Source organism: Argiope bruennichi, chromosome 2 (assembly GCF_947563725.1).
Source record: "Argiope bruennichi chromosome 2, qqArgBrue1.1, whole genome shotgun sequence".
Classification (NCBI taxonomy): Eukaryota; Metazoa; Arthropoda; class Arachnida; order Araneae; family Araneidae; genus Argiope; species Argiope bruennichi.
Genome location: NC_079152.1, coordinates 107,490,414 through 107,504,161, shown reverse-complemented (window position 1 = coordinate 107,504,161; position 13,748 = coordinate 107,490,414). Strand labels below are relative to the sequence as shown.

Here is a 13,748-nt window from a genome sequence, read left to right as displayed (position 1 = left end):
TTCAACAGGATTGTGATCCGGAGTCCTCGAGGGCCAGTCCATACGTTGAATATCCTCTTGCTCAAGAAAATCCTTAACGATCTGGGCTCTATGTGGAAGCGCATTTTCATCCATAAACATGAAGTTTGGGCCAAAAGCATCCCGGAACAACCTCACATAGGCTTCAAGGATCTCATCCCTATAGTGATGTGCATCGACAGTACCCGCATCGAAGACGTGTAGTGGTGTACACTGCCCAACGTTATGCCACCCGAGATAAAGATTACTCTGCCACCAAATCTGTCGATTTATTTTACGTAGGAAGGATGATAGAGAGCTCCTCGCTCTCTCCAGATGAAGATTCAACGAGTTTCACTCTGTGTGGTTTATCTCGATTCATCACTGAAAAGAACACGCCCCCATTCTTGCTGTGCCCAAGACTGATATGTTAGGCACCACAATAGCCAGGCTTTTCTGTTGGATGCAGTCAAAGGGACGCACTCAACTGGTCGTCGGGCATAAAGAGCCCTCTCTGCTAGACGTCTGTATATTTTTTGTCTGGAAATTTTTATTCCAGACGCAGCAGCAAGGTCACGAGCAAGTTAAGGAGCCGTTGTCAGTCTATACCATCGTGCGCTTAATGCCAAATAGCGATCCTGTGCAGGTGTCTTTGCTCTGTGACGGCCTTGGACGGCCTTCTTGGTTACAGTACCACTTGTTTGGAATTGATTCCACTACCTGGATACCACTTTCGGTACCACTTGTAACCATCGAGCAATCTCCGCTCGAGACTGCCCAGCCTCAAGCCTGCCAATGGCTATCCATCTCAAGGAATCGTCTAAACGATTATGAGAACTTATTCCTACTTGAAACAGGTTAAATGTTTTGTTTTAATGCAATATTCACAAAATTGCAGGCAAAAATCCCAGATGCCTAAACGGTCTAATTTCAGTAGTTCCCCAAAAACTAATGCTAAACAACATTTTTTCGCACAAAAAAGGTTAATATTGTGTTAGCAATCCTTCACAATATATTAAATATAATTTGTTTAAATTTTATTGGTAGCCATTTAGAATTTCTTTGAAAAACATGTTTGTGGCCTTAATCTTGGACATGAGTGTACAACTGGTTGCCTCAAAATTTATTTCACTTTCATTTCCAAACATTGCAAAGCATTGCTCATTTATTCTGTTTCAATAAACATATTCTTTGTTTCATGGGATATCACAAATAGACGATCATAACTATTAAACATATTTAAACTGGAGTAAACCATACCAATTTTGACGATAATAGTTCGGAAATGAAAATTTATAAAAACAAAAAGGACTGAATACTATAACGGGGGAAAGAAGAAAACGAGAAGAAAATATACATGATTTAGAAATATATATTAAAATAAATAAGGATTAGTAGTTACATTTACTAATCTAGTTAGTTTATTTTTCTTGAAGATGTTCGATTTCTTATCCAATTTATTTTTCTGCGACATATACTTTACCAGAAAATCATCTACTTCCACAGCAAGATCTGCTAGCGTAAATATTAACTAATTTTCACATATTATCAATAAGCGCCAAAGCAAACATTTGTTCTAGTTCAAATCGCATGACTCCAAAGTTGTTAAATTATTTGTAGCCGGTCACTATCAACTCCATTAATCTCTGAGACATAAGAATTATGGATATTCATCCTGCTACCTTCAATGTAAGATTCAATGTAAATATACATAGGAAGTTTATACATATTTAGAAGGATTTCGGAGTAATTTATTAATGTTTAAAAAGTAAAATTTAAATTTAAGTGATCGATCTGACATATATTTTTCATGATTATAAATCAGCTTTATGATTTCCATGATAGAAGACATTTTCTTAAAATTTCCAGGTGTATTTTCCATTTTTTTTCCTGTTACTTTCTAGAGGTAAATCATTCATGTTGGGTTTGCATTAAGATTTTTCAACTGATCAAAAGCATATTAGCCCATATGTGAAATAAAAGGGAAATTTGTAGGCATATTCAGAAAAGATATGAATGCAATAATTGTTTTTTCGACCAACATGAGTCTCTTTAAAGAGTCCCTGATTAATTGGACGTGTCCAGTATCGTTAATTGTTGTTTGTTCATTAGTGCTAAGTGGGGTTGCTCTCGGTGGTCCATCAGGTTTCCCTCGTGACCTCTGAATAGGTCGAAGTATTGCTTGCTTCATATGCAATAATTGTATCAGTCTTCATTTGTTTTCAAGAAATGAAGTGGCATTTTTCGAAGAATGACTTCTTAGTTTCAATATCTGAAATTCAGTGGAACAAAGAAATTAAATTTCTTCAGTAAACATCGTATTTCTCTTGATACTGCTTTGTGTTGACTTTGAAATTCTTTTCCTATTTTCCTATTTAGTTTCCCATTGTAGGAGAACCATGTTACAATCATACAAACTACTTTATGCGGCAATCATACTTTACCAAAACTTTCGAAATCAGATTTAAGCAGTTTTCTTTTTGTTTCTAATAGTAAATAGTTAATAAATAGAGCTTGTTGCAGACGTTTATGCAAACTAATGTCTTATCAAGGATCCCAATACATTTATTTCTATTTATGTCCAGTTAAATAGTTTTATACAAGGTGCTCTGTCAATAATTGAAGAATATTATGATTTTAGCTTTTTTTAAATTGTAAATTTGTGTTTATTATTTTATTTATTGTAGCTACATATGTATTCACAGCAAATGATTTCGCAATGATGTATTTTCCCTTATTAGCACCGATTTCATTTTGAAAACATTTGAAAAACTATATTTTTCGCGAATTTAATAGAATCACCTTCCCATGCAGAAGTGAGGACTTCCGTTTTTTCACTTTCCTATAAATAATGTTTTTTTTTTTTTTTTATTTTACATTTAGAAATTTTCAAACAGTGTATTTTACAAAGCTTTTGAGTTCAGTAATCGGAATGTTTCCCTTAAGAAAACTAAAAACGTGTCCAGCCATCCGCAGCTTGCTTACATGCGAAATTTTGAATGACAAACTTTAAAAGTAGCAGACAATATTTCTAAATTTCAATAATATGCGGTTGTCAAAATTTTTTATTACAAAGCATTTGCTTTCTTAAAACTTTTTTATCTGCCTTATTTTAAAAATGTGTAAATAAAATCTGCACATATATCTTGAAAATTATACAATAGATTATTGAAAATAATTCACTTCTTATACTTTGGAAAACTCCGTTTATTGTTGAAAAAGATTCAATATCTTTATCAACTCCACCAATATCAGAGTTTCTTCTTCTCCGCTATCAATTTTCTTTTTTCTATCATACATGAATTCAGACAACATTAAATCATTATGTTAATAACAAACTAAAAAGTGGCATGTATATAATCACATTATAAAATGTTTTATCTGCTTTCTATGTAACTGAGTGGGAACAAATCTTTTTTTCCCTATAAATTTCCAGCCGGTTTCCTATATTAGCCAATGACAGAGTTTTCACTGTAAACTGTTAGTTAAGGCACATAATTTACATGGATAAGTTCAAAGACAGTTTTTTAAGCATTATATTCAATTCAGATACTCTGAAATCCGAAAATGTCTGGATACTTTTGACTACAAAGAAGATGCTCATGATTATCTCTGTCTGGACATTAGTTCAGACAGAGCTATGCTGAACATTGTTAGAGCTTAACAATGTTCAGCATCTGAGAAGTATCTAAATTAAGAAGCCATGATATTTCTTTGTCTTTAATATTTATTTATATTATTTGGAGAAAGTTTTTATTTCTATGCTCTATTTCAGACAAGGAAATATAAAGAAGAAACTTGTATGACTTGAGAAAATATATATTTTTCAAATGGAAATTGAGAGAGTCTTTCGCCTTGCCTACCAGATTATAACAAGATATAGAACTTGAGCCTTCTTTTGTATATTCTCTTTGAACTTAAATTATTACAAACTGGAAAACTTTGCTGTAAATGTAAAATATACTTAGATTTTGATGTTTCTTCAAAGATTACAATAGAAATTAATTAAATTGTAATTCAGATTAATATGTTCATTGAATATTTTAATTTTGATATAATTTATTATAGTAATACTTTAAATTAACGTTTAACATTACGTAACTCTGAGAAACAGAAATTCAACAAATCACAACTTCAATTTGAATGAAATATATATAGTTTATTCTCTCATCTAATTCTTATATCATAATTAAAATATTCTTATTTAATTATGAAATAAGAATTAGATTCTTATATCATAATTAAATTCCATGCAATCTTTAAAGCAATGAATTCTAATTAAACAAGACATATAGCAAAGACACTTTCTTACTGTACATGTTCTTGAAAAGAATATTTCCACTAATGACAGTTATTACTTCTGTATTAAGGCATAAATTGAAAGTTCAAGAAAGATATAATTTGATAATGAAACATAGAATATCTATCAAGAGTATCTTTACCTTCTTATATTATTGTCTAAGCAATTAATCACTATATCGCAATTGCCATTGAAAGCGATTTTATCATAGTATTAATCTAGAAATTAATTGCTCTACTTATCTTTCGCTTATCATATTTGCGATAAGCTAAAAAAGAAATGCTAATGCATTTTCAATTAGAGGAAAATAGGAAATAAATTTTTATATATAGATATTTGTTAATAACAATTTTTTTCACTTCAATGTAAGACTGAATGCATTGAACTTTTAGCTACAAAGTATTTTCCACTATACTAGACTTACTTCTGGAGGCTTAAAATCGGTCAAAATCGTATCCACCTGGAATTCTTTACGCCAAGCAATATGCTAAAATGTACAAAAAAGAATTAGTGTTTTTTTTTTAATTCTAAAAAAGAAAAATCAGTTCATACATTTTTAGAAAACATACTAAATATTTTAGACTGCATAAAGATCTGATTGAAAATGAATATTAAAATGTAAATCTGTCTAAGACAATCTTATCTAAATTTCTTATATATATAGAAAAGACGTAAAATTTCTCAAAGATACTTTGGCGCTTGTAATCAAAAATATTTTATAACAAAAATCGGATTTAAAAGTGCCAACAATTTTTTTCTGAATAATTATTTCTAAGATTATTGCTATTATTAATCATTCATTAATATATCAACTTTGTTTCTCTCTTTCTTATCATCATGGAAATAATTTAAAATATAAATAAGACCTTACTTTATAAAAATTAAATATGTATCGGAATTGAGAAAAAAATGTATAAAAACTATACAGAGTTATTTATAAAAAAATGTGCTTTATAATCACTGTGAGAATCAGTTTTATCTTAGACAACCAGACTCAATAAATTTATTATCATAGTAAACTGACATTAAAAAGTTCCAACATACATTGTAAATCAGAAAAATCTACTGGTTATGATAAAAAAACATTTATCATTAAGAAATATAACAAAACTTCAGCAAAACATAATGATACAGATCATATTTCACATTAATTCAATTTCTAGAAATGAATATTAGACTTGAAATTTTAATTCTTCAACTAGAATAATGGTTTCTCTCAGATTTGTAAATTTACTTAAGTGACTGTTTTTATATTGCAAATGCGAAATAACATTGATTTAGATGAAGAATACAAATTCTGCTTTGTGGCATGTAACTCACGAACTTTAAAACAGATTATAAAAATTCACAAATAAATTTATCAAAATTAAAGAGCAACGGAACTTTTATTTCAACTTCCAATAGAGAAATTATTATAATAAAGAACATCAACTCACTTTTCTTAACATAGTTTCACTGTCTTCTAAGTCGAAATCGCGAGCTGAAAAAGAGAGAACTTCTTTAAAGTATATTCTAAACATATATAATAATAATAATAATAATAATAATAATAATATATATATATATATATATATATATATATATATATATATATATATATATATATATCATACTAAATTATTTACATGCTAAAAATTATTATCAGATTTTCATAAAAGCGTGGGTTTTATTTATAAGCGAGTACCATGTGATTACTCTAATAATACAAATGGTAAGCAAGATTTTATCTTATTGACTGAAGTATATTTTAAAAATTAACGTAATATAAAATGACATTATTACAAATATTTTGATCAAAACTTTAGAATATCATTAATAAAACAAAAAGTGTATTAAAATAAATATTAAAACATCTAAGAAACTACAATTATGAAGCTTGTTAAATTTCAAAGTAATGATGATGAAACTAATTTTTTTTTCTACACAAATTGGTATAAATCCTTTATTACTAAAAATAAGCTTATGATTCTTCACAGAAGAAGTATTCTGCATTCTCTGTCTCTATTTTTACCACTTTGACCGTTAGTTTTACACATGCGTAATTATAAAATTAAATAATTAAGAAAGAATAGCATAAATAGAATCACATGCTGCTTAAAAAGAGAAAGTATTTTATGCTATTAGTTTAAGATGGAGTAATCAAATTTATATTTCTTAACTATAACTCCTGTTTTAAAGAGAAATCTTAAAATTTTATTAACTAGCAATGAAGTAATAGTTAAATATTTAAAAGTGCTCAAATTACAAGAACGCAGCTTCAAGTCTATAATATATTTACATATTTTCTTGCTTGAAGAATCTTTTATTTGCTTTTTATCTTGTATAATTATTGTTTTTCTGTATATTAAAAGTAAATATATATATATTTCTGTTATTAACAAATTCTACTATAAGAATATTTCTACATTTAATATTTGAATACATGGATATTTTAAGAATGTGGCTTTGAAGGCATGTGGATTCGTATTATTATGTTTTATGAAATAAATAAGAAAAATAGATTAAATTTTTGGCTGAAAGTTTTAATTTACTCCATCATTATTTCGCAATTGAAAGAAAAATAATTTTTTAACTGGAAATCTTATGATTTGTTGATAATGACATGTTTTAATTATTATAATAACATAAATTAATAAAGAAAGATTTGAATTTTTTAAGTTTTTAAATGACAACTTACTTGCTGCCAAAAATGTCATTTATTAAAACGTACCTTTCAGAAATCTATAATATAGCGTTTCATCTTCACGCATCTTTGGAGTTATGTCATTTATTGTTCTTCTTTTCAACTGAAAAAAATAAGCATCCGACATAAACAGAAACGATTTAAAAGATTAGAAATCTGCACTGCAATTTCTGACTTCATATTATAAACTAAGTTTTTTTAGTGCCTTTCAGACTTCTAATGACATGTATTCGTAACTCTATTAATGCTGAAATGTCCGAAACGCCTGTTCAATGAAATTACAATAAGTGCTCGAGAGGTTTGGGTATCAATCCAAAAATTCCTCGTCCTTCCATTAAAGTATACGAAGTTGAAAGAATTAACGAGTCTTTTGTTTTCTAACGAAGGCGAGTCTTTTGTTTGTTAAAGGAGCTCTCCAAGATACGTTTGGGTGATCTAGACAATTCTCAAAGTCGTCCTAACACACATTGCATGGTTAACTGTCATCTAAGATGGGTCTCTTTTCGAAATCAATCCCTTAAAAATACGATATATCATTATAACTTTTAAAAGCGGGTAAAGAATCTTATATTTGAAAGGTAACTCAGATGATCCAATATTTCGACGATCATGAACTTGAATGATCTTAAAAATATGAAGGAAAAAAACCCAAAAATATAATTTATGTGAATGTTTTTTAATAATTTAACATTAATGATGTTCACAATCGTATAAAAATATATTATTTGGGAAGTAGGAAATTAAATTTAAACATTTTTAATACATATCATAAATATGTGTTAATTTAATTTTCTATATTCTATAATTCTATCGTTAAATAGCATTATAAATAATGCTATTTTATTCTATACGCATTTACTGAGAGCATGTGATGTTAAGAAAAGTGTTATGTAAACATTAAATAATAATTTCATTTACCTATGCTCTTCACATTAATTGTACAATATTATGCTAAGCATCAATTAGGATTTTTTTTTAGCAGAATGAACTTGATAGCAAAGTAAGAGTAACTGTTAACGGCGACTATAGTTAAGCAGCGTTGAAGTCTTAAAGAGGTGGGGTTAAGGAGAGAGAAGAGAGGTGAAGTCTTAAAGAGAGGTCTTTCTATAAGACACTTTGAATATAGATGAACAAAGTTGTCTTATTCGTTTCAAAGTTATTTTCAAATGTTAGCTTAATTTAACTGCATACGTATTTTAATCAATAAAAACAATATTGCTTGTTTGTTCCGTGAATATATGTTTATATATACTATATATTTTTATATATATATATATATATATATTATTACGAAGTGATAAAACGTATCCCTGACATGCCGACCTTGGCGACAAACGTTGGCGACTTGGCGAGAAATTTAGCGATCTTGGAGACGAAAGGAATCTTTTAGAAGACACCAGATGGTCTGAACATTATATCACCTAGACCAGTTTTTCCTTGAAGCATGTTCTGGAAATTTTCCAAGATTACGCCACTTCCTGTAAATGACATCACTTCCTGTGGGAAGACTATAAAAAAGCAAGCACTCAAGACCGGATAAAACTAGAGAATTAGACAGCACGCAAGCTGCTGAACTAGCGATTAAATGCGCCGCTTTATTACGATTGATTGGCAGTATTTGTAGAAAAAAATTTTGTAACATTTGGTGTCAGAAGTGGGGTTAGTTGAATTTTCCTGTGTATGCCTCGGACCAGAGGAATGGATGAAAAATTCGCAGAACTACTTGCCATTATGGCAGAGATGAAGAAGGGACAAGAGGAGATGAACGCTGGACAGAGCGAAATGAGGAAAGACCAAAAGGAATTGAAAGATCAGATTCAGATGCATGTCGAGTGTGTAGTCAAGGGAATTAAGGATCACGTTAATAGTTGCATAGAGAAGATAGAAGAAGACATCCAGAGTGTCGAGAGAGAGATTGGAGAAGTGAGGAAAGAGGCTGGAACCAATATCTAAGCAGTTCAGGAGAGGATCGGCAATCTCGAGAAGAGACTTAGTGAACTCGAGGACAGACCAAACAACTTCCTACCAAGTCCAGAATTCTCCAATACCAGATCGACAGTCAAACCATTGACATTTGATGGTCAGATTTCATGGACTGTTTTTAAAACCCAATTTGATGTTGTCAGTTCTACAAAATGGACAGATGTAAAAGCCAGCCTACTTGTAGCGTCTCTCCGAGAATCAGCGGCGGAAGCTTTTAAAGGAATTCCATCTGAAAAGCTGACGGACTTAATGACAATTGAAAAAGCCCTGAGGTCAAAATTTGGGGACAGACATTTAACCCAATTTTTCAGAACAGAGCTGAAGACAAGATGACAGAAGGCAGGAGAAAGCCTTCAAATTTTGGCCGCGGATGTGGAGCGATTAAGGAGCCTGGCTTACGCCGAATGCCCTCTAGATGTTCGGGAAAGCCTAGCAACGCAGTATTTCGTCGATTCCATCAGAGACGAAGACACGCAGCTTGCAACGAGGCTAATGGATGAAAAAGATTTAAAATCAGCTCTAGCTTATAGCGTGAAGTATGAGGCTGCAAAAACTGTTTCCCGGTGTACCAGACATGTCAGACCGATTGAGATTCAGAATGATAAGTGATGACAAATTTGAATCACTCTGCAATATGCTGGAGAAATTATTGGACAGCCATGATGGTGAAAAGAACGTCCTTCGTCGAAACCCGAATGTGACTTGCTGGAGGTGCAAAAAGAAGGGGCACTTACAGAGAGAGTGCTCGGTGGTTGTTTCCAAACCAAGGAAACTAACTCATGGCCGTTTTTCAGGGCGAATGCTGTCTTTTCTGAATGAAGCCCCTGAAGAAGGACTGAGAGTTTCCGCTCTTAGTGGAAATAAAAATGGACTTTACTTAGAAGGACTTATTTGCAGCATCCAGTGTATGGTGTTGGTAGATACGGGAGCAAATGTCACACTTTTAAGAACAGACTTGACCCAGAAACTAAAAGAACAGTTTTATTACACGGCTCTTAATATTTCTTTAAAGACTGCTACAGGTGAAAATGCGAAAATACATGACAAATTAGATGCATCCATTGAATTGGGATCAAGAAAATTTCATCATAAAATCTACATAAATGACACCCCCTATCCCTGTATTCTAGGTCTGGATTTCATTCAAAAATTTAACTTTATTGTAGACCTTAAGAGAAACGAGATATAGACAGCAGGGGAAGAAATTACTCTGTTTTCAGCCGATGTACTGAATTCAAAGTCATGTTATGTACTGGCCAAGGATATCACTTTAATATCGCAGAGGTCTGAATGTCTTATCCAGGGGGTTCCCGTTGTTTCTGCAAAGTTCAGATACGCCGTAACGGACTTTCCTAGTCAAGCACCTCAAAAGGGTGTGCTTGTGGCGGCCTCACTGGTTGATTTCAAAACGGAAGCCATCCCCGTTCGAGTATTGAATCTGAACAGTAAACCCGAGACCGTGAACAAAGGAACTGTTATTGCGTCGTGTGACCCGGTGGTGGATATAGTCGCTCGTCCTCAAGAATTTTCTGGAGCACATCCTCCGATAATTTTGGAGTATCTTTAAGGACTTGATAAACAGCGACAGAGATATATAAAAAATTACTTAATGAATTTCAAAGCTTATTTTCGACCTGTGACTCTGATGATGGCCGGTGCAAAATGGCACAGCATAGAATAGATACCAATGACCATCCACCGATTAAACAACACCCTAGACGATTGCCCCTTGCAAAGAAGGAAAAAACAGAGAAACTAATTAAAGAAATGGTTGACAACGAAATAATTGAGGAAACGTCTTGCCCTTGGACTTCGACTATTGTTCTTGTCAAAAAGAAAGACGGATAGACAAGATTATGTGTAGACTACAGGAAATTGAACGAAATTACTAAAAAAGACAGTTATCCTCTATCGCGAATAGACGATACCCTGGATGCTTTGAACGGAAATCAATGGTTCACGACGCTGGATTTGAAAAGTGGATACTGGCAGGTAGAGATCCGACCTGAAGATAGAGAAAAGACAGCCTTCACCACCGGATAAGACCTTTGTCACTTCAAGATAATGCCTTTTGGACTTTGTAATGCTCTAGCAAATTCGAAAGACTAATGGAGACAGTATTACGTGGTCTATCGTCTGAAGCCTGTTAAGTGTATTTAGATGACATCATAGTAGTAGGACGGACATTTGAAAAACATTTGAATAACTCTCGGAAAGTATTCCAGAGACTACAGAAAGCCGACCTTTAGTTAAGCCCTAAGAAATGTCAATTCTTCCAAAAGCAGGTAGTTTACCTCGGACATGTTATTTCAGCAGCGTAAGTTAAAACCGATCCAGAGAAAATTAAGGCAGCAGTCGATTGGCCTCGTCCAGATATAGTGCATGGCCTTCGAAGTTTCCTTGGGCTGTTTACTTATTATCGACGCTTTGTAAAAAAAAAAAAAAAAAATTCTACAATAGCAAGACCTTTACACAAATTAACTGAAGCTCAATCTGAATTTAATTGAACGGAAGAATGCGATAAATCTTTCAACTGTTTAAAGCAGGCTTTGGCAACTTCCCCTGTCTTGACCTACCTTCGGACAGACAAAGATTTTAAATTGGGTACGGATGCTAGTAATGAAGGAATAGGGGCCGTGTTATCCCAGAAGATTGGAAATGAAAAACGTTTCATTGCTTACTTCAGCAAGAGCTTGGGTAAGCCAGAAAGAAATTATTGTGTCACACGTAAAGAATTACTAGCCATTATAAAGTCTGTAGAGCATTTCCATCACTATCTCTATGGACGCAAATTTCTTATCCGGACTGATCATGCTTCCTTGAGATGGCTTTTAAATTTTAAAGAACCTGAAGGTCAGATAGATCTCTGGATTCAAAGACTTCAGGAGTATGAATTCGAGATCCAGCATCACAAAGGGATCTCTCACGGAAACGCAGATGCCCTCTCTCGAATACCCTGTAGGGAAAGCTTCAAACATTGCACGAATGCAGAAAAAAAGTTCGGAATGGAAACGGATATTTCCGTGAAAGTTTTAACAAAAACAACGGCAGATCCCTGTTCTTCAAATGAGATACAAAGAGCACAGTTGGGAGATCCCGCTATTAAGCCAATTTTGAAGAAGAAACTAAATTCGGCGGATCGACCATCTTGGAAAGAAATAGCTCCGGAAAGTCCGGCAACGAAACGATATTGGGCTCTTTGGAACTTACATCTGAAAGACGGTGTTTTATACAGCAAGTGGGAGAGGGATGATGGAACCATCTGCCGATGGCAATTGATTCTCCCAAAGAGTAGAATTCCAGAAGTTCTGCGAGAGACTCGTGACAGCCCAAGTGGGGGGAATTTTGGAGTCATGAAAACCTTGAGTAAAACAAGGGAACGATTTTATTGGGATCGACTTCGCGCTGACGTTGAAAAATGGTGCAGGGAATGACATGCTTGCGTAGCCAGAAAAGGACCTGAAACAAGAACGAACGGTCGTTTACAACGGTATAATGAGGAAGCACCATTTAAAAGAATTGCTTTGGATATCCTAGGGTCTTTTCCAAAGGGTCATAAGTATTTTCTGCTGTTAATGGACTATTTTACCAAGTGGCCCGAAGCAATTCCCATTCCAGATCAGGAGGCCTCGACTGTAGCTGGAGAATTACTCCGACGCTGGATCTCATGTTATGGTGTGCCTATAATTTTGCATTCGGATCAAGGAACAAATTTTAATTCCCCGCTCTTTACTGAACTTTGTAAATTTTTGGGGATTGAGAAGACTCGAACGACAGCGTTGCATCCCGAGTCCAATGGAATGGTCGAAAGGTTTAATGGAACAATTTTAAATAATCCGTCTTTATTTGTTTCGAAAAATCAGACTGACTAGGATGTATATCTGCCACTCTTTCTCTTGGCCTATTGGAGCGCAGAACATGAGGCGACCAGACTGACCCCAGCAGAAATGCTTTTTGGTCGAACGCTGCTATTGCCTGTGGACGACTGAGTGAAACATTTTCCTCACCGGATGAGTACATGAAAAATTTAGACACGCGTTTGGAAAGCATACATGCTTTTGCCAGAGAGCGAATTAAACTTGCCAGCGAACGAATGAAAACTCGTTACGACTCCAGAGAAACCGACCACCAATTTAAGGAGGGTGATCTAGTCTGGATGTATACCCCGAAGCGATGGATAGTTCTGAGTCCGAAGTTACAATAGAACTGGGAAGGACCTTATACTATTGTCAACAGATTAAACGACGTCATCTACAAAGTATGGAGGTCGTCGAATGCCAAGCCAAAAGTCATCCACATTAATCGGCTGGCTCCGTACTGGGCCATTGATCATAGTTCTATGTAATGAGACTATACGGGTCGTGCAGTCTTCGAAGGGGGGAGCAGTATTACGAAGTGATAAAACGTATGCCTAACATGCCGACCTTGGCGACAAAACTTGGCGACTTGGCAAAGAATTTGGTGACCTTTGCTATAAAAGAATGGTCTGAACTCCAGATGGTCTGAACATTATATCATCGAGACCAGTTTTTCCTTGAAGCTTGGAGGAAGTTCTGGAACTTTCCCAAGATTACGCCACTTCCTGTAAATGACATTACTTCCTGTGGGAAGACTATAAAAAAGCAAGCACTCAACACCGGATAAAACTAGAGGATTAGACAGCAAGCAAGCTGCTAAACTAGCGATTAAATGCGCTGCGTTATTACGATAAATTGGCGGTATTTGTAGAAAAAAATTTCTAACAATATATACTATATGTTTATGTGCACGATAAGTTGCAAAATT

General features: G+C 33.7%; 1 protein-coding gene across 3 annotated transcripts in view; it reads right to left on the bottom strand.

The window, feature by feature from the left end:
• The window catches only part of LOC129962035 (SEC14-like protein 2), a 43,776-nt gene that overhangs the window by 23,734 nt on the left and 6,294 nt on the right, over nt 1–13,748 (bottom strand). For all 3 annotated transcript variants that reach the window (XM_056075718.1, XM_056075716.1, XM_056075717.1), the window contains exons 3-5: nt 7,008–7,083; nt 5,734–5,777; nt 4,722–4,784 (exon numbers count right to left, since the gene is read on the bottom strand). In XM_056075718.1, coding sequence (XP_055931693.1) covers nt 4,722–4,784; nt 5,734–5,777; nt 7,008–7,083 — 183 coding nt within the window. The remainder of the gene's footprint in view (nt 1–4,721; nt 4,785–5,733; nt 5,778–7,007; nt 7,084–13,748) is intronic.